Source organism: Typopeltis vanoorti, chromosome 7 (genome assembly GCF_054136105.1).
Source record: "Typopeltis vanoorti isolate ZY-2024b chromosome 7, IOZ_Tvanoo_1.0, whole genome shotgun sequence".
Classification (NCBI taxonomy): domain Eukaryota; kingdom Metazoa; phylum Arthropoda; class Arachnida; order Uropygi; family Thelyphonidae; genus Typopeltis; species Typopeltis vanoorti.
In genome coordinates, this window is record NC_143555.1 from 36,418,364 (window position 1) to 36,440,815 (window position 22,452).

Genomic DNA, 22,452 nt, shown 5'->3' on the forward strand with positions numbered 1-22,452 from the left:
ACACGTTACTTAACCACATGATACATGTTTTTTTTTTTGTTTTTTTTGCTGGGCTTTCTCTAAACCCAGTGTATGTGCTGATCGAAGCTCCGAACGTAGTGCATGTATACTGAATTTAATATATATATAATTCGAAAAATTATGGAACCCATAAAGTGATGATCAACATGGTTACTTTTCTTTCATTCAAATCATCGGACTGGACACAAAACACACACAATACTGTGTCGAATGAGGAGCTGAAATGTTTTGAATACAGTTACCATAAAAATGCTTTATGCTCGCCTATAAATTATTTACTAACAAACCACCATTTTTGTATAAGAATAACAGAAGCATAATAGAACCGGTTGTAAAAAAATGTTGATATTTTCATTCTCAAGAAGCAATCAAGAGAACAACCGTCGACCCGCTGTTATACTGTATACTAAGGCACAGTACTGTTTTACCATTTTGCAGAGATCAGACTTAAGTCCTGGCTATTGTGGTTTTCAGTGGTTCCTAATAAGGAAGAGCCATCTGTATGGGAGGGAAGTGGTTCATCACATCTATAACAGAAACACTACAATCTCCGGGAAACGTTTGAAAAAATACTTTTCGTGAGTTCGCCGAGCCCAGTTAAATCAACAAACGTTTCGTATTGATGTATTAATCCAAATTTGTTACTGTGCAATATCTCAAAATTATTCAAATAGAGGTGGAAATGTAAAGTACATCATTTCTTTGTAGATTACAAAATTAAATAAAAATAAGCAAGATTTTTTTTATTCTTGATTTAAAAAAAAAAAAAAAAAGAGATTTTTCAACGATTCAAAACGTTATCAATCAGAACTAAAATAAAGATTTTGTTATTTTAAATATACATTTTTATTGTCGAATTTCTTTCCGTTAAATAATGCCATCTCTTTGAAATGAATCCCCCCCTTTTTTCCCCCTTTTGATATAAACAGTTCTTTGTTTATTCCAAAAAAATTAATTGGTTAAGCGAGATTCAATGTCATGGATCTCAAATGCCACACGCATTTGAGAATGACGTCACAACTAGATTAGTACAGTATAAGAAGAATTATTTTAATTTCCATGTTGGAACTGAATACTTAGGGATAGCAGAACAAACAAAAATAAATTAAATAATGAATTACTTTTTGTTTACGGTTTAGTATAACGGTATTTGTGCAGTATATACACAAATCTGGATAAACTTTCTCACACTTTCTTCCTTTTGCTGGGTTGCCAGGAGCACAAATATGATGCAAAATCCATTTTCTGTCTACTGTTTAGTACAGGGCTTTTGATATTTGATTCAATCAAAAATAATTTGCTTGAACTTTTTTTAAAATAATAATTCTTTTTTTAGACATTTTTAAAATAATTAGAAAATCTTTTAGAAAATTTAAAAAATAAATATATATATATACATATATATATATATATATATATATATATATATATATATATATATATTTTTTTTTTTTTTTTTTTTTTTTTTCAGGACCCCAAAATGTTATTTCTGTCTCCGCAACAGGCTGCGAAACGCAAGGTGTTTGCATTTTAGACGGAGGAACAAAGAAAACGTTCACTGTGGTTTTCAGATCACGTAAGTTGCACAAATGGTATAAAAACAACATATATTTGTTGATGCAAACATTTCAGGTCGTATTCCATGAAAAGTAGTTTATATGGTTGAGCTGATTAATGCCAACAGAAACAAATGATGCCTTTTTTTTATATATATATATGTGAGTGTGTGCGTGTGTGTTTTAAATTGACTGTTTGTGATAATTTAATGGCAATAAATTAACACGATTTCTCTCTCTCTTTAATTTGATTATTCATGTTAATTGAATGGCACTACTAATCTCGGTCTCCTTATCAAAGTACATCATCGGGTGTAAACACAGACAAAACATTACAAATATACTATGATTACTCTAAGAAAAGTTGGCTTTTTTTAAAAGCTATTCTGGTATTGGCATTGCTAATCGCTTGTGCGTGATCTCGTACACTCCATACCCGAATCAGAGCTTAATAACAGTCTGATAATTTGTAGGTAAGGTTTATATTCAGATGACTATGGTTGAGTATAACTTCTGCTGGTTCTAATATATATATATATATATATATATATATATATATCCCGATCTCGTGATGACATCGGTGTAAGATATCCGATGCATCCCATGTCTCGTAGATTGGTTACTGATTGGATCTGCAGAAGATAGTACTTTAATTAAATGGCTGGTGCTCATCGCCAACCACTTAATTGTTCGGTATTATTTTCATGTCAATTTCTACTGAGTCAGCTAATACAAAAGTTTGGTTTGGTTTATGTTTTATTGGCACAAAGACTGACTACAACGGTAGTTGTGGTCTTTGTGAAATCTTTGTATTTAGCGCAGCCAAATACAAAGGTGATAGGGTTTTCCTTTCTTGGAAACTCGGGTTTTTTTCATCCTGTAAAATCTGCAAACTGGTCAGAAGAACACATGTAATTAAATTAAAAATTGATTTTAGGTTCAAAGAATTATGTTCCTCAATAAAAAAAAGTCTATTGAAAAAAAAAAAAAACTTTTCAACATCTTTCAGTAAAACGTGATCACTGAATCAAAAGAATATGTTGCTGTTGTTTTCTGTGTGCGATTTAGTAACAGTCTTCTTTGTATGTACAATCTTAAAAATGTACAATCTTAGCCGTTGTTGCAGTTTTGTATATGGACGACATGGTCCCTGGTAACTTTTATTCGCAATTCTACTCATGCATTTGCAAAACATTTATCACAGCAGAAATAAAAGGAATCGATATATCAATTTTCGATTTATAAATCAGCAACAACGGCTAAGGTTGTAGATTTTTTTTAAATTTTTCAGTCATATGAAAACATGATACACTTCAAAATGACAATTGGAACATTGAGTCGAATTGTTTGTTGGTGACGATCGCAAGATTATTTCTCCTTCCGCTTCTTTCATCTCGCAGGCTCTATTGCAATTCCTATTCCAGGTTTCCAAACTTTATTCTTCTAGAACAAGTTTCGGATATTCTATGAATCTGAAAATCCTGCAATCTATGACACTTCCACCAGATCTTTGTCCCTTATTCCTGAGACCATTATTATAATAATAATTAATGAAAACTCTATGAACATTCAAATCTGTTTTATTTTACCTATTGGCCATAAAATATTTAGTGGGTCACGAAGTGAAATATTAAAATAACCTGGCCAGAAAAAAAAAGTTTGGGAAACCTTGCCTTAGCCTATACTGCTTGCTGATTTAAGTCTTCCTGCAGGATCTGTGCCTAACCTTCATTTACCATCGCTCTTCCCAGTTTGGCATCATCAGCAAACAGAATATTTCCTATCAAATAATTTGCTATATCATTGACGTACAAATTAAATGTATATATATATATATATATATATATATATATATATATTACTAGTGATATTTCACAAATTCTTTATATTTGTTTTAAAAACTCCCCACTTATTATTGTATTATGTCAAACAGCTGCCAATGCTCCATCTGTTACTTCTGTGTGTGATACAATGCTCTTTGGAAAGTCAGTAAGTTTTCCTTTGGACAACAGTGATGCATGCAGAAATTCCGGTCTTCAGTGTCCTCTTGTGATGGGACAGCAGTATTCCTACAGTGCAGAGATTGAAGTGAAACCTTTTTATCCACCAGTAAGAAAAATGTTCTGAAATTGTTTTGTTTCCACACTGCAATTTTTTTCCTTTTTTAATATAAAATTAATAATAATGAAATTAAATTTCAAATTATTTTTGAATTAGTTAATAATTTGATTTAAATACCTTATTTTGAACATTGGTATAAGCAGAAAACAAATATGGACATTTTGATGAAAAACATATACGCTAGATTCTTCTCTTGAACATAATTGACACACTCATTGGAGAAACAATGTCCAGATAAGAGATGATAGTTTAAAGGGAATAAATTTCCATACTTATGTTCGAATCCAAATTTTGAAAACACTAATTCAGCCAAAGGCATGTAACTCTGAAATTAAATAAGATCATCCTGTTTCACATTTTTATAGTGCCAGACAACATATGGATGAGTGGCTGTGTGAATTGCTTCAAGTGAGAAGAAATTACCAAGAGGTTGTTATCTGAATTGTTAGAAAACCAATGAAAATGAATTCAGAATGTACCTAGAAGGATCATTGTTGTAGAAGAGATCAATAGTATTTGGATTATCGGGGTCATGAAAAGAATTTGTGTGAGATTGTTGGTGATAACAGGTGCCTCAGAGTCTGACTGCTGGATCCATGCAGTTGGAAAAAGGTTTAATATAGTACACTATCTAGAAGATAGTCTGTGGAATAATCATTTTACATATGTGCCTCCAAAAATAAAATACTGGGTTGTCTCTCTATGTGCGATGTAACTCTAAAAAGTATCTTTCATATTGCATGCCAGAGAAATGGTAAAAAAGTAAGTGCGTCTTTGCACTAGATTCAAAACATGGTTTTCGGCCACCTCAGGCATTAAATAAGAAAAGTGGTAACATTAGAGTGGCCCTTTATCTAAGGGATGTGGACACCATACCTTGATCTTAACCAGCGTTATGGGTGCTAGCATACTTACCAACATGAAAGTATAGGTAATCTTTGGTTGTGCAGACTAACTGGATGAGATTTGCATACGCCTATATTATGGTGGCCTGAACATCGTTTTGATCAGTGCTCAAGGTAAAATGCAAACTTCATAGTACCTGTCTCAAGAATATTTACAGCATTCTCTTCGGTTCAAAGTTTCTGCAGGTTTTTTCTTCCTTTCTTTCTACAGGATCCTCAAATTATTTAATTTTTAGCCTTCCTACTGCAATTAGTGTACATTATATTTAAATCTTTTGTGTGTGGAATTCACATAAAAATAATTTTAAATAAAATTCTTTGGCGAGTTAAGCCAGCATGGTATCAAACTTCTAAGGTCCATGGTCGTCTTCATGTCACTGACAGTATATGGCCAACTCAAAGATATACTTATTTGCTTTGTGCAGGTCATGTCTCAATACTTGTTTCAACAATCTTTTACCAAAATTTATGTATGAACTATATCAATAAGGTATAGTGAAGGGATCTCAAACCAACTTATTTATTAACTGCATTCTAATCTTTCAAGCATTTGCAGACCACACAAGTCTCATCTAGAAGGATTTCCCATTTGTATTTCAACTATCAAAATATAATAAGAATAAAATCTTTTATAAAACATTTGACTGGTTACTGGTTTTACCATACGATTGGCTACTAGAAGAAGGGTAAAGAAGGGAGAAGGGTAAAGATTGCGCATGCCATTATTTTATTTTCAAACTTGGGCACATTCGTTATCGAGGAGTTGAAACAATAATTCCAAATCATCTATACACTGCCGAATAGACTAATGTTTGTTAGTTTACCGTATGAGTTTGTCGCTTAATATATTTCAAAAAAAAAATTTTTTTTTGAAAAAATAAAAAAGTAAACAAGAAAAACAAGGGGCTCGCAAATTTGAGAAAAATTTAACAAAAGGCTTGCGCGAGCCCCCTATAGCTCGCCACTGCTTATAATCAATCAGAGGAGATATTCAATTGCTTGCTTCAGTGCAGGACGTAATCTGAGAACGCCCTGAATCCACTTGTATGTTAAGATGCACACTGACAAGGAGAAGGAGATTGTTATCCTCCTTTCAACATGAAAATCTCATCTTGACTATTGTGCACAGATTGGTCTCTTTGATCCTGAGGATGTGGAAGTGGTGGATTCAGAGGCAAATAACCAAAATGGTGATAAGATTAAAATTTGTTTAAGAGCTGAAAAAGAGGGAATATGATCAACACATAGCTACTAAAGGAGTTTTACAAGTAGATGCTAAAGAAATTTTCCAGTATGTGATTGAATGGAAGGGCACATATGGTATTATTTCTGAAAGTTGTACAAGAGAATGGATAGTAAAGCTCTAAGAAGTATATTTTTTGTTTGAAGAAGTAAATGAATGGAATACTTCACCAGAGGCAGACTCGAGATGCTTGTTGATGAAGAACTTTAAGGAGGGATGTGATACACTATATATCACAATAATTAGTGTGGGCATCCCACAAAGATTTACTAGACATCACAGAAAATGCATGTTAATAATAAATAATAGAAAAGTGTGCCTAAATCACTAAAACATTTGTCTCACAGGTTTGTCACTGGAATGAAATTGTTCGTTTTCAATTAATCATGGCATTCTTATTATTAATTAAATTATTACTCAATTTATTTAGTCCTGAAGACTTCAAGTACTCCAAAGGGTATACAGGATACTATGACAGTATTACCAGGTTAAGTTTACATCATTACTAATATCCAATTGAAATACCGTATTTCGGCCTTCTAGGATGATGTGGCTGAATCAATCCCTGTATATCTTTGTCTCCCTCTGGGTCTTTTTCCTGTGACCTCAGCATCAAACATCTGTTTTGCTAACTTTTCTCCTCATTCTGTTTAGACCATATGAAGTTAGATTAATCCTACTCACACATTCTTGAATGCTAACAATGTCAAGTTCCTTTTTCTTTGATCTTTGATCTATCTTTGATCACGTGCTTTATTTCTAACCCAACCCTCAGATCCATAACTTTAAACTGTTTGAACATTGTCTGCATACTGCTAGTTTTGGCTAATTTATCTCTTATTGCATATAAATTTATTCAACCGGCTCCCCACCAAACTAGCTTTGTTTATTCTGTCCATTTGCATATTGAATTGGCCTAAACAGCTGAAATATTTCATATTCTTGTACAGATAGCTCCATTAAGAATACAGTTGAACTTTTCCATACTCGTGCCTATTTTCATACTTTTGGTCTTTTTATTCTTGATTTTCATGCCAAATTTGTTACAAGTGTTATTCAGTTTATTTAGTTAGAAAATCATGGAGACTTTGCACTGGATGTGTTCAGGAGTACAACATTATTTACATAAAGTAAAGAGCTAAGCATAGAAAGATGAACAACCTATTAGAGGATCATCCTTAGACAGGAATCCCACATGGAGCACACATAATACAACCAATGACTTGATCAAAAAGTTACCGAAATTGGCTAGAAAATTTTAAAAAAAACTTTATTATGAAAACATCCATTGGTCTCCCAAAAAATTATGGTGCACCATTCAAAATTCACAGAAAAGATATTCGGTTATGGCCAATTATACAGGGTGGCATGGCCATAAAATAACTTTCCCTCTTTGGAGGCATCTGTAGCTAAAACCAATAAACGGAATGAGACCAAATTTTATATTGAGACTTTGAAGGCATGGGGAGATGATTTCCGCGAAAAAAAAAATTTAGTACCAAAGGTCGCCGATAGGGGAAATTTTGGCGTGACAGAGCCGAAAGCACTTAAATATTTGCAGTAAACGCAGGTAAAAAGGATTATGCAAATGTTACTGTGTGTACGTGACAGCAGCCCCACCAATTCCACTTAAGAGATTGGGAACGTACAGGCAGTTATTCGAATGACTGACGAATTGTGCTCAATATGCGTCCTACCTTGCCTTAGCATGCTTTACTTGTTAAGTTGATTCACAAGCGGCCCTTCGGGAATTTAGACGGCTTCATAACTTGCGTACAGGTCCTGTCAGCTGTAGCACTGAGAGCTATGATTAAGAAGTTTGAAGAAACTGGATCACTAGGAGTTGTTAGACCTGGAAGAGGACGGAAATCAGTGCAGGAAGAGACAGTAACAGACGTTACTGGTCAGCACAATGAAAATCGTATATGTGGTCCAGGGGACCCTGATTCTGATGAATAAAACATTATTTCCCGTGAGTTCAATCACTACATTAAATTCTGTATCTCTGGCAAGTTGTTGTTTTAGTTTAATTATTGTTATTCTTATTATCATTGTAACGTGCCACATATCCAGCTGGATTGAGTAATGTGGCTGTCGCTTACACCGTCGAAATTTTGTTATTCCATTTTATCTGCTTTTAATGTAATTATCCACTTTTTCCGGCTCCACCAGCGCCAAAATTTCCTCTATCGCTGACTTTTAGTACTAAATATTTTTTTTTGAGGAAATCATCTCCCCATGCCTTCAAAAGTCTCAATATATAAAATTTGGTCCCATTCCGTTTATTGGTTTTAGTTACAGATGCCTTCAAAGAGGGTAAGTTATTTTATGGCCACCCTGTAGATGGGAGAGATTTTCCGAACCTCGAACTTAGCGAAATATCTGTCGGACATGATATCACCACACACATATGAAAAACAGAATTATTTATAAAGATTTTTAAATTATTAAAAATCTCATATATTGATAATAACTGTTTCACAAGAAAATTTAAAGACGTCTCACAAATTCTTAGGATCCCTACACAATGCAATAAAAATCGAGGCTTACATTTCATTGAAAATGTGAAAGTATAAATATAGAATCTTCAGACATCTTAGCAAGTTTCGATATAGTCGAAACTTTGTCTATTCACCAATGTACCCAGAAATGACACAGTGGATCTACTTGGAAATCTTTTCTCACCAGATGCTGTATGACTATTCAAACACTGCATGGGAAAATAACTTTTTCATTTTTCAAGACAAATATTAAATACTGGGAGAAAAAAGGACTTGCCATGGGTTCCCCCTTTCTCCAGCCCTAGCCAATATGTCTATGGAAAATTTCGGAACTAATGTATCAAAAACTTATCAGAAAAAAACAAAAGTTTGGTTACGTTACGTCGATGATATTTTCGTCAGTTAGTTGGGAACGGAGGATGGCTGATTGCTTTCAAAGATTATGTGAACAACTTGCATCCCAATATAAAATTCACTATTGAACTAGAATAGCACAAAAAATTACCTTTCCTTGACATCCTTATCGAAGTAAACGAAGAAGAAAAAAGGTTATCCTTTTCAGTATACAGAAAACCTACCACAATGGGAAGATTTTTAAATGCCGCTTCACACCACCATCCATTGCAAAAGATAGGCATAATTAACCCTTTCTGCCCTAGTGATTCCAATTGGAATCACTAACTGTCTTGGCTTTCGTAGCCCATATTACTTGGCGAATGATTCCAGTTGGTATCGTACGTCGTAGTTCCATTCTTTTAATATAATAACAGGTATGTATTATACGTATAAATCTTACCAATATCGGTTTTTATGACTTAGTAGAATAATATGCATATATTGGATTATAGAGTATAAGCTCAGAATTTGAATATTTGCTACTGATTCCATATGGAATCAGTCGGTCAGAATTCCTATCCTGAAATGTATTTTTCAGAAAAATACTTGATACTCTTGATTTTTTAGACCTAAAGACAAAATAAATAGAAAGAAAAAATTTTTTCACTTGGAAAAAAAAAATTCAGGTCAGAAAGGGTTAAAGCTTTACGCGACAGGGATACAGTATATCTAGCACACCAATTAAAAGAACTGAAGAACTGCACTAACACAGAACCTCGCACTTAATGGTTTGAACCCAAGACGATCAGAAAAATTCTTAATACATCTCCTGCAATTCCCTTACTTAAACAAGATTTCAAGAATGCAATCACATTGCCTTACATAAAAAGCCACTTTTATGTAAAAAACATAAAAGTGGCTTTTTTAACTTTACAAAAATGTCAAGATTCCTACTTCCACCAAAATCTCCACATCACGCCATGAGAAAACCAGGCATCTATGAGATTCATTGCTCTTGTGGCATTTGTTATGTATGCTAGACAGGAAGGTCGGGAGTGAGAGATCCGAAGTCTGAACACATAAAAGACATCGAAAAAAGAAGAGAGCATAAATCAGGTCTGGAGTTCCATACAACCATTACTGACTATCAAGTACTCTCGCAACAAACAAAAATCTCATATATTGATAATAACCGTTTCACAAGAAAATTTAAAGGTGCCTCACAAATTCTTAGGATCCCTACACAATGCAATAAAAATCAAGACTTAATTTTACATCAAGTATTGTCTTTCATCAAATATTTAACTGCCACGGACTAAGGATATAGCACGCGTGATGCCACAGAACGTGATCACAAACAACTAGCAATGTTCCAACAGATTACAGTAACGAATGTATCATTTGTATTCTGGCTTAGGTTGTAAAAGATGGCGTCTCGCGTGTTAGTGTTTCGTGCCGTGTATTTTTGATGGTGAATTGTGAATTTGACTGATATGTTTTTTAGAGATTTATGCTCATATACATTAATAAGATCAGTTAATTACTTGCTGCCATAAACAGGCACTTTATTTTCAACACTGGTTTACCGAGGTAAGTCTATTGAATTTACAAGGGCGATAAGATAGGCCTACTGCCGCTTGTATCGCCATTGTTGTATTTTATATCGCCACATCTTATTGCTGGTAGACACCTTAGTGTGTCTACGGAATTTGCTAGTAGACTCTCAGTCTACAGGATTACCTGGGAAACTGTTAGTTTCTCTCAACTATGAAGTCTCCATATGACGATCTTGACTTTAAACAGCTATTGGCTATCTTTAAACATGTAGGAGGCCTGCTACAAAGGAAATGGCCAGGTAAGGTGGCAATCCACCAGGTTGAGGAGGTAGAAACAGAGGACTGCCAATCCCCTGACCCTCTCCCCTGCACTTCTCAAGATAACATTAGAGAGATCATGTCACCGATTAATGATCAGACCCTAGTGGACTCAGATAACTCATTAAATTATCAGGTTGTCAGCAGGAAAAAACGTAAGAAAGATTCGCCAGCAACAGAGCCTGAAATAGTCCTTCAATCCCTGGAAAAAATAACTCCAATGGAGTTAACAGCACAACCTGACGTAAGAAGAGAGACCGAATCCAGGACACAACCTAAAGAGAGGATCCCACCTATAATCTTGAGAACCAAAGAAAAATGGTCATTAATAACAACCAAGATGAAGAACGTAAACATCAAATTTACATCAGCAAAGAGCACAGATGAAGGAATCCGAATTCAACCTGAAGGTATTTCGGACTACCGCCAACTCACCAGATTGCTGGATGATCTTAATGCTCCTTATCACACATTTCAGCTTAAAAGCGAAAAGAACTTAAAAGTAGTAATTAGAGGGCTGGCTGAGACCATTCCAGCCGAAGAAATAGCTACTGATCTGAAATCACAAGGCCTAGAGCCGATTAAAATTTCACGGATATACCGATCGGACAAGCGCCCTATGCCTCTGGTCCTGGTTGAGATCAGTAAAGAGCATAAAGAGATTTACGATCTTAAAGTAGTTTGCAGTTTGGTCATCAAGATTGAGCCTCTCAAAAGAAAGGCTTCAGCTGGTCAATGCCATCGCTGCCAAAAGTATGGACATGCACAAAAGCTATGCAAAGCAGAATTCAAATGTGTCAAATGCGGCAACAACCACCCTTCGCACACTTGCGTCAAGCCACGAACCACACCTGCTAAGTGTGCAAACTGTGGCGGCCCACACCCAGCAAATTACAAGGGATGCTCAATTTATCCACTCAACCTGCAGAAAACTAGAGAGGTTCTACCCATGCCCAATCAGAAGAGAATTACACCAGAAAGCAAAACGTGGGTTGTTACTCCTGAAAAGTCATATGCTTCTGCCGTCTATACTAATAATAAACCGGCATCTTGCAACCAAGCCACTGCAACAATCCTGGCTGCCACACTAGGAGAGATGTTGACAACCTTTAGCAAAACAAATCCCAGTCAGGCTGACACCAATAAATTCCTCAAAAGCACACAAGTCATCTTCTCTATGATTAATGGATAACATGGTCAATTTAAATAATTCACTGCAGATTGCTTATTGGAATGCTAACAGGCTAAAAAACAACCTCCTAGAACTAAAAGAATTTACTGAAAGATACAAGATAGACATCCTTCTGGTCAATGAGACGCACCTTAGACCTTGTGACAACCCCAAAATAAAGTACTACACACTACTAAGATCAGATAGACTTAATGCCAGAGGGGGCGGAACTGCTATATTTGTTAAAAATAGCATTAGATACAATGAGATCAAGAAATCAGCAACCATAAACCTGGAAGAAACAGGAATTGAAATACAAACAAAAAACACAGGCAGTTTAAAACTATATTCAGTCTACAACCCTCCAGGCAAATCACTTCTAGCCTCAGACCTCTCCCAACTCCTTGACACAAACGAAGCAACAATAGTGGCAGGAGATCTAAACGCAAAACACCCTGCATGGAATAGTAGAAACACCAACAACAATGGGAAGAGCCTACACAAATTTGCTATGTCAAGAAACATCACCATAGCAGGTCCTGTCGAACCAACTCACTATGGACCAATGGGCAGGCCTGATGTGCTAGATATCGCCATTTTTAGAAACACCCCATATCATTTCAAGTTGCAAGTTATTAATGATCTTAGCTCCGACCACAATCCAGTTCTGCTTAGCCTTGGCGGAGAAGCAGTAACCATCCCCGAACAATCCTACATAAACCTCAAGAAGCTCAACTTAATTCTCAGTCACACCACAGGCCCTGTTCCAACTATCTCCTCACCCAAAGAAGTAGACATAGCGATCAATAAACTAGAAAGAACAATCCAATCTGGCCTTACAACAGCCTCCACCGTCACTGTTCCAACCCAAACTAACCTGCTCCCTGAAGAGATCCTAAAACTTATCCGAAGCAAAAACAAAATTAGGCGACGGTACCATTCAACACTATCACCCCAGGATAAAAAAGAGCTTAACAGAGCAATAAACCTAGTCCGATATGCAATCAAAGATCATAAAAATCAGCAATGGGAGAGAAAACTAAGCTCCTTAAGCATTGAAGATAACTCGCTATGGAAGATGACTAAAGCCCTTCGCAGCGATCACCTCAACATAAAACCAATACATGGAGAAAAAGGTATAGTCTACCGAGACGATGAAAAAGCTGAAGCTTTTGCAGACTCATTGGAGCTGCAATTTCAACCAAACTATACTCATGCGGACTTGCGCTTCATTGAAAAAATCCACAAGCAAGTATGCTATGCACTTCGTCGTCCCGCCACCCGTGACAACTCAAACTACACTACACCAAATTATCAAGAACCTCAATAACAGAAAAGCACCAGGTCCTGATCAGATTTCAAACAAAATTATTAACGTACTTCCTCATAAAACAGTAATGCATCTTGTGGCAATCATTAATGCTATGCTAAGACTCAATTATTTTCCCACTCGATGGAAGCAAGCAGATGTAATCCTTATACACAAACCAGGGAAAGCGCCCCAGTTCCCCCAGAATTACAGACCTATCAGCCTCCTGTCGAGCCTGGGGAAAATAGCAGAAAAAGTAATTCTTAAACGCCTCCAAACTGAAACAGAGAATCTAGGTGTAATCCCAAAAGAACAATTTGGATTTAAAACTGGACATAGTACAACCCAACAAATCCACAGACTCATAGAATACATCACTATTGGATACAACTGGAGACAGCATACAGGTGCAATCTTCCTAGATGTGGCAAAGGCCTTCGATAAAGTGTGGCACAAAGGCCTCATCCACAAACTAATTACTGCAAAATACTCACTAAACCTCATTCAAATCATAGACTCTTACCTAAAAGACCGAAAATTTCAAGTGAAACTTCGTGGACTCAGATCAACTACAAGAAGAATCACAGCAGGTGTCCCACAAGGCTCCCTATTATCACCACTACTCTTTAACATTTTTATCTCTGATGTCCCAAGTACAACATCAACCATCATGGCATTTTATGCGGACGACATGGCAATACTCACCAGATCACTCAAACCATACCTGGCCACCCAAAGATTACAGACTGCAGCTAAAAATCTTGAAAATTGGTTTCGATTATGGAGAATAGATGTTAATGCAGATAAAAGTACGGCCATACTATTTACAAGGAAGAAAGCAGACCATCATGGAGCAATCATGATGTTCAACACGGTTATCCCATGGCAAACAGAAGTAAAATACCCGGGAATCATACTAGATAACCGTCTCAGTTTCAACTCCCACATATCTCATGCTTGCAATAAAGCAAATTCAACAATAGCTCAGCTCTACCCTCTACTCAACCGCAGAAGCAAAGTCAGTCCAGAAAACAAATTAAGAATATACAAAACAATCATCAGACCTATACTGTCTTATGGTTCCCTGGCGTGGAGTCACACCTCTCCTAGCAACATCAAACGACTGCAATTAATCCAAACCAAATGCCTCCGAATGATCTTTGATGCCCCATGGTTTGTAAGAAACACCATTCTCCATCAAGATGGAAACCTGCAAGACATACCTACATTTCTCCTCCAGATAGCAACCAAGTACTTTACTCAAGCATCACTCCATCCCAACCTACTCATTCGTGAGTCATCCAATTATGATGAAAATGACAGATGGAAACATAAACGCCCAAAGGCGGCCCTGATCACAGATTGAAACCTTTCAACACAGCCCTAATAAGGGCGAGCCAAGTGCTCAAAAATTTCTCCATTAAACAGAGAATTTCAGAGCGATGTAGGGAGTAAAGTCCACGGGACTGACATCCATCAAGCCACAGAAGATAAAAAAAAAAAAAAAAATTTGTATTCTGGTGTCTGATATCGTGAAGTTATCAAAAACATCTAATATGTGTAGTTAATCTTCAGTAAGTTTTTGTTCTGTAAAACCTTTATGTACCATTATCTCTGATGATGTAAGTCTTACGACTGACGTAACTTGTGTTTTGTTTCTTTTTAATAAACTCCTTATGTTACAATGTGGTTTCATTACCGAAAACTGCCTACAGAACTGCTTAACCACAGAAACCTACGTGTAAATTTGATATTTCCAATCCTAACATCAGTTTTATTTTATTATTATTATTTTTTTTATGTTGCTCCCCTCTCCCTTCCCACAAAAGGTTATTTGTAAGCCTATAGTATATTTTGTACTGTAGGAGGGCTAGGGATATTTTTTATTCTATTTTTATCAGTTATATATATATATATATATATTTTGTATTTTTCATTTTTTTTTTTTTTTTACATAATCCAGAAACCCTGCTCTAGAGACCAGACATGGAACTTTTTCAAACCACTTCTGGTATCATTGTTTACTGTGGGAATTCAAACCTGGAGCCTGATGGTTGGAGAGCAGGTACGCTAACCACTCGGCCAACCACGCCGGCAGTTTACTACCACTTTTTTTTTTCATAATGCAATCCATATAGACGATGAATGAGATTGCAAATAGTATGCACGTTGCTCTAGCACCTGATTTTACATCAAACCATCTTTCTGTATTTCCTTCAATTCTAACTGCCCACTTAAAACTTAAAATATTGATATGCATTGCTCTATATAATGTTCCATCGATGCCTGATGGCACATAATTGTAATGTTCTGAGAAGTATTTCTCCGAACACCTTGTCATATGCCTTTTCCAGATCCAAAAATCCGAGACATAAATCCTTGTTATATTCCATGATTTCTCAACTGTGTCATACAGTGAAAATCTAATCTGGACAACCTCTTTTGGCCTAAACTTGCCCTTATCTTTCTCTTCCATGACTTTTCCTAGATTCTCAAGTATGTTTGCATAAATCTTATCTGAAACACTTAGTAGAGAAATTCCTCTGAAATTCTCACATTCTCCTTTTTACAGATCGGCATATTGAGAGCTCTAGTCCAATCATCGGGAATTAAACCTTTAGAATTTTTATACCTCCATACTTGAGAATCTCTGGTCAGATATCATCTACCACAGCTGCCTTTTCATATCTTTTCGATATCTTTTTTATACCTCAACTATTGACATGTACTCCTGTGCATTCCTCTGGAATATTTTCTACTACAGTTTTGTCACTGCTTGTTTTGTTTCAAAGTAATTGCTCCATACATCTAGATTATTTTAATCCAGTTTTCACATAATCTTTATTATCTTTGATTCCTTTTAAAGGAACTCTTTTCTCCATTTCTAAACTTTTTCAATAGCCTCCAGAAGATTTGATACCTTCCTTATATTTATCTTCTATATTCCTACCAGTCTTCCAATCACCTTTATTTATATTTAGGAGGGTTGTTGATGAAGAGATATCAGAGAGTAGTTTATTCAGGAGTAGAGTCCGAAAGAAGGCCTGCGACTATTGGCGTGTCTCAGGGTTCTGTTCTTGGACTGCTACTGTTTAATTTGTTCATTAACAGTATAGGAAAGGATCTCAGAGGAACTGTTCAGTTATTTGCTGATGATGCAAAGTTGGATAGAGCAATAGGTAATGCAGATGATGTCAAAATATTGCAGGATGATTTGGATAGATTGGTAGACTGGGAAAAGGAGAATGGATGCCATTTTAATGTGGCAAAGTGTAAGGTTATGCATTTTGGGGTAAAAAGATTACCAGCTGTATACCACATTGGTGGAACTGTACTCCAGGAAATTTATGAAGCCAGAGACTTCAGAGCGTTCGTAGATAGGAAGTTAAAGTTTAGGGAACACATAGCAAAAGTGACTAAACCAGCTCATCGGATCACTTGGTTACTGAAGAATACTTGACAAGCAAGTTATTGTTCCCCTTTATAGATTGATAACACCTCATCTTGACATGTGTGCAGATCTGGGCGCCAAGGTTTCTTGGTGTTGAGGAGGAGATGGAGAGAATACAGAGGCAAGTGACAAAGATGGTAGCAGGTCTATGGAATGAACCTTACGAGGATAGGTTGAAGATTTGTGGATTACAGAAACTGGTTGATATGTGGAAAAGGGGTGATATGATTATGATATTATACAAATTACTTTACTGAGGGGTTTTTACAAGATGAAATTTTCATCTTGAGATTTTTCATCATCCTGAAATTTTTCATTCAGAGGAAATTTTTCAGAACAGGTGTGGTGGTGGGAGAACTAGGGACCATCCATGGAAACTGAATGAGAGTGAGTACAGTTAGCAAAGTTGCATGAAACATGTTTCAGAATATTATAAATATGAAAATACATAGTACTTTTCTGAAACTACAGTTACATGTTGCTCCTGTAATGAGAGTAATGATGGAAAATAGTTAAGCTTATTTGGTGATAGAGCTACCCCTCCCCGCTTACCAAAAGGAAATTATCAATTTCCTGATATGTACCCTCAAAGGATGTTCAGGCTACTATGACAGCACTACATGTTTTTCCTCCAAATTAGCTTATTACCTGTCAGCACTCCAATATTGTCACATCTAACATTTCATTCTTTTAAGGGATTTCTGACTGAATCAATCTACCTAGATTTATATATGTACACTTTGGTTTTCCTTTTGGTCTTTTTCCTGTTATCTCATCTCATCTTCTTTTTATCCTCAACTAGGTTTTTTGCTTTGTGAGTAGTGAATGAGTGGAATAGGTTGCCAGAGTCTGTTGTGGGTGCCATGAATGGGAATGAGCAAAGCAAAGTATGATAGATACTACACCAATGCAGGATAGTTCTTGAACATGATGTTTAGGGCCCTCCCTCGATGAGTCTAAGGACTTATTGGAGTTGCCTGTAATAATAATATTTTTAAACATAGCTTTTTCTTTGTATTCTTTAGGGCATCTCCTGATTTATTTGGCAGGTAACTTTCAGTATGCTTTCTTCCTTTCCAGAACTGTTTCTTTAATGGTTTTTGATCACCATGGTGTTCTTATTTTGTCACTGAGACTCAAAGGTTTGGTTCATGTTTTCAGATTGTTTCCTTTTTTTTTTTTCTAGTATAACATTTATATAGTTGAGTCTACAGTTCACCTGTAAAAGCTGCTTAACTTGAATTTTTAAAACTTTTTTATGCATTGTTTCTGTTCATTTTTATCCTACTTAAAACTAAGTGAATCACTTCCAATTTCAAATCCTCTATAATGAAGCTTATGTTATTTCTTCTGTCTTCTCTCCATGTGAACTTTTACACATCTTTATGCTGGAACATGGTGATAATAATGACTAGTCCATAGAAATCCAACAGGTACTTATGTTATTGTTATTAGCTTTGCTCTTTTCTCAAATTTTTCCAAAACTATTTATATGCCTAGCAAAATTTATTTCCTTCTCTGCAGTTTAGATCTCCAACAAAGCCCAGATTTTCTGTTTTCTTTACAGATAATGCACCTGGTGCAACGAAAAACAGAAAACCTGGTCATTGACTCTTCTTCCTCCACTTCATCCTTAGAACCATCTGTGAGCACATAGGCACAAATAAGTTTCATTGTTTGTTTATCCATTTTCCCACATAACCCTACTTGAAACTGCCTTCCAATCAAGAAGTTCATCATCATGTTTCGTGTTGACTGTTATTACCATTCCATCCTTTCCTTGATAGTTACTAACCCATATACATCTTTTATTTATTTTGTAGGATCTCATCTGTCTCATTAACACCAATTATATCCATGTGGTAATTTTCTCCACTCTTCTACAAGTTCAGTTTCCTCTTGATTAATACCCTTTATGTTGGTTTCTACTCTCAGTTGTCTTGATATATTTGTTTCAGTAACTGACTTTTCACCAATCACTCTGGTTCCCTGATGAAAACTGTGAGGGACCTTGTTTAACCTGGCAATTCCCCATCTGGCATGAAATCTCATCACATTTTACCATAATGTTTATTTCTGGTTTAAGCATATAGAGAATAGAATTGGAGCCAGTAGAGCTCAATGGAAATGGCGTGTTCATCCACCACACTAGGCTGCATGACGAAAGATAATCAAAGTTCAATTCTTGTTGCTGACTGGAGAAACTTTTTCCAAGCCTTTCTTTGACCAGTTCTTGCATTAGTCTCTGGCAAGCACGTTTCCTTCCAGAAACTCAGGAAGGAAACGTGCTTGAATTTTTCATTCTGTAAACTCAAGAAAATCGGCCTTAGAATGCACACGGTGACACTAGCCTGCCGCTTTTCTTTGCTGGGTGCTGTGTATAATAAGTTATAGTTTTGGGCCAGTTATCTCTAATTGGCTACTGGCAGAAATTGAACTGCCTCTCAGTCTTCAAAAGTTAGATAGAACTAAATCAGCCTTGCCTACTCCCAGCAGGGAAATAAAAGCTTACATTTTTAGAGTATAATTTCTTCGGCTGTCCCAAACTGCCAGCCAATCCTCATTTATTCAGTATCCAGAAATATCTACTAACAGAGAACACCATGAATGGTGAGAATTGGATATTAGGTCAGAAGCCCCCATTTGGTTCTCTACATTCCTTAAAGGCTCTGATCTCCTCCTAGCTATCTGATTTTGCTCCTTAAGTTACTCAACCTGAGGACTTGTGCTGGATAAAGTGAAGAGCAAAGTTGAATACAGTTTTATTTTTAGGTTTGGTTTTAATGCCAGTTTTCTTCTTAATGCGATTCATATGGATGATGATTCATTCATTAAATGCAATAAAATTATTACATTCGCATAATAAACTTACTTTATTAAGGGGAAAAAATCCAGTCTTTTTTATATCAGTTCATTCATTTTTGAGATGTAAATGTTATGTAAATTCAGAAGTGAATTAAAAGAGGAAACCACAAGGAATAACTGCACTTCTCTTCTTGGCTGCAGGTAATCTACTGAGTAGAACGAAGCTACGTTGTTGACAACCTACAGACCTTTAATTGTTACAGAAATTTTAGTCTGTGCAATTTGTCAGCATGGGTGCTGTATTATCTCCACTCACTTTTAGCCAGTAAAAATGCGTGTAAATGCGTCATCACAGACTCTGTGTAGGGAATTACATTACTCTTTTATCATGTATATGATAAAAGAGTGAATAGTTATATCAAGAAATATCAAGAAATAGTTACCATTCTATTTCTTGATATTTCTAACATCTCATGACTATTTATTTCAGATAAATAACTGCTTACAAATTATTTCTTCACGAATTTTTCAGGTGTGCAATGCACACCTCGAATATACACCCGAGTTCAGCACATCTCTTGTATTCATCACTAAAAAATAGACAATACCTAAATGTAAATGTTCATATGGAAAGATAAATTTTGGAATGGTAAGAATTACTGGATCTTTTGTAGAAAGGGCTGCAAAATGCAGTAGCCTCAACTAGAGCTCAGTATTCAGAAGCACAATGTTATATGAATTACAGATGGTGATAGTGTGATGATTAAATTTGGAAATTTAGTGAATTACAAGCATCACTTAATGCACATGACATACATCTTGCTGTATGTGACATTCTTCATAAGAAAACTGGTAATGGAGACAGAAACATTAGCATAGAAAATGAGTCAGATGAAGATGCGTTCATCACCCAACTCATAAATCCAAATGCCAATGTAGATGAAGAGAGTGGCATTTAAAATTACTTGAGTGATTTTCAGAAATAAGACCAGCAGTTGCAAATGCATTGATCGATGTTAAAGACAAAACAAACCTTTTTTTTAACTAATGAAGAATTTGATGTCCTTTGCAACTTGTATTAAGCCTGCAACCAGGAAAAATTGTGCAGCCATGACAAAAAAAAAAAAAAAAAAAAAAGTACATAAATGTAAACTATTTTACATAAATGATGTGTTAAGTAAAACAAAAATCAGGATATAATATTTTATAGGATATAATTCTTATATGATATTTCATATAAGAATATGAAAAATTATTCTTTAATATAGAGACTAAGAGAAGAAATACTATTTGGTTGGGCTGATTCAGTATTTAATGAAAAAAAAAAAAAAGAAAGGGAGAAATTATGCTTCTAATTGTGAATTGCTAACTTCACCAAATGAAGGATCTTTATTTGAATCTGCAAAGATGACATTCACAATGCTTTTCAGGGAAAAATGAATCATCATCTGGCTCTTCACAATCAGAATAGAAGGAACTTTTTTTTCCCATTACTGACAGAAAAATTAGAAGTAACAATACAATCAAAGATGTGTGAGAAATGTATCAAAAATGCATAGATAAGATCTTTGATGCATCTTTGACTTTCTGGTTCAACAGATGTTGAACCAAAATAAGCCTTTTCTGCAGCTGGTTCATTTATCACAAAGATGAGTGATAAAGGTACTGATTGTTTTTTTTTAATAAGTTATTATAAAAATGTTAACTTTTAACCGTTTTTTTATATATTTAATTTTCTTCCCCATAAAATTAACTGAATTGTAAATGATATTTACAGTCAGTTTCCTGCAATTATTATGTTTAATAAATAATGTGGCAAATGACTAGTAAACTCAGTTCAAGTGTAAACAACTGGTTCTAAAGTTAAATATACAACCATATCCCAGGAACTTTGAGAATGAAGAGAACTGCACATATATCCAAAAAAATTTAGTAGCCACTGAAGAAATTTTATACCTCCATATTTCAGAAATTCTGTTGGAATAACATCTATTCCAACAAATTTTAGGTTGCTGATGCCTTTTCTATCTCAAGTATTGATATATACTCCAGATTGCCTTGTTATTTTCTATAACTATTTTATTACCGATTTTTTTTTTTTTTTCATTTCACATTGTTCCAAAGGAGTTTCTTTAGAATATCTATCTTCAGTTTTAGAAGATCAAAGTTCCCAGTTGACATTCATAGCCTTTAAAGGATCCAGATGGACATGATATTTATTATGTCCATTTCCATGGATTCACAGAACTTGGAAACGATAGGAATAATGGTTGCTTGGTTTCAGGAGAGGGAAAGATCAGTTGGTATGTTTGATGATGGGATGAGGAATTGAAGCAAAATAAAATTTCAAATAACAGACCAGGAAAACCAATTTTTAGACTTCTCTTAAATCAGATAATGGCCAAAGCTTATACAATGAGAAATGTGTTATTGACATTTCAATTTTTGGATGTTTGGTTAGAGTGGAATGGTTAAACTGGAAGGTTAGATGTCATGCTTTCCTTGTAAAAGTTGAAAAAGGAATTATATACAATCAATCTATTTTTTTAAAAAAAAGATCAGTTTTGATAAATTATGGAGAACACAAACTGTGTTAAGAATAATTACTTTAATTTCCCAACATTTCATCCTACCAGCTACATTACAATTTAAACAGTATGCCAAAGTGACACTAATTTGATCAACTGTTATTATACTGGTCTCACCTCTAGTGAGAAAGGAGGTGGGAAAAATACTACATACATCAAAGCTACTGTATATCCTGTGTCTACAAGGTCACAGAACAAATTCATGTCATTTTTTTTTAAATATAGCAATAGTCTGTATTCAAAATCAATCATTTAATTGATTTTTAAATTAATCAATAATTTAACATAAATATCTGTTATATCAAGGCTAAGACCCCGAGGTACTAGTCCTAATTATAATTTACAATGGCTTTTTAGAACAAAATGTTATGTAGGTAGAATATGTGTCATCCATATATTTGGAATTTTTAGACCATCCTTATGGAGATTACGGTGGTTGATAAGAATTCTGCAGGCCACTTAAATTTGCCCTCATAATAAGTTTTGGTGTAATGCAATGAACAGGTACCTTTCTAGTCAGTTCTATGTAGAGTATTCCAGGCATGATCAGAAAAGCTAGATTTATCATAGT

General features: G+C 35.2%; 1 protein-coding gene across 1 annotated transcript in view; it reads left to right on the plus strand.

The window, feature by feature from the left end:
- Nucleotides 1–22,452, plus strand: part of LOC150104585 (NPC intracellular cholesterol transporter 2 homolog a-like) — a 40,358-nt gene that overhangs the window by 12,164 nt on the left and 5,742 nt on the right. The window contains exons 2-3 of the mRNA XM_090395215.1: nucleotides 1,493–1,597; nucleotides 3,511–3,686. Of these exons, the coding sequence (XP_090251341.1) occupies nucleotides 1,493–1,597; nucleotides 3,511–3,686 (281 nt within the window). The remainder of the gene's footprint in view (nucleotides 1–1,492; nucleotides 1,598–3,510; nucleotides 3,687–22,452) is intronic.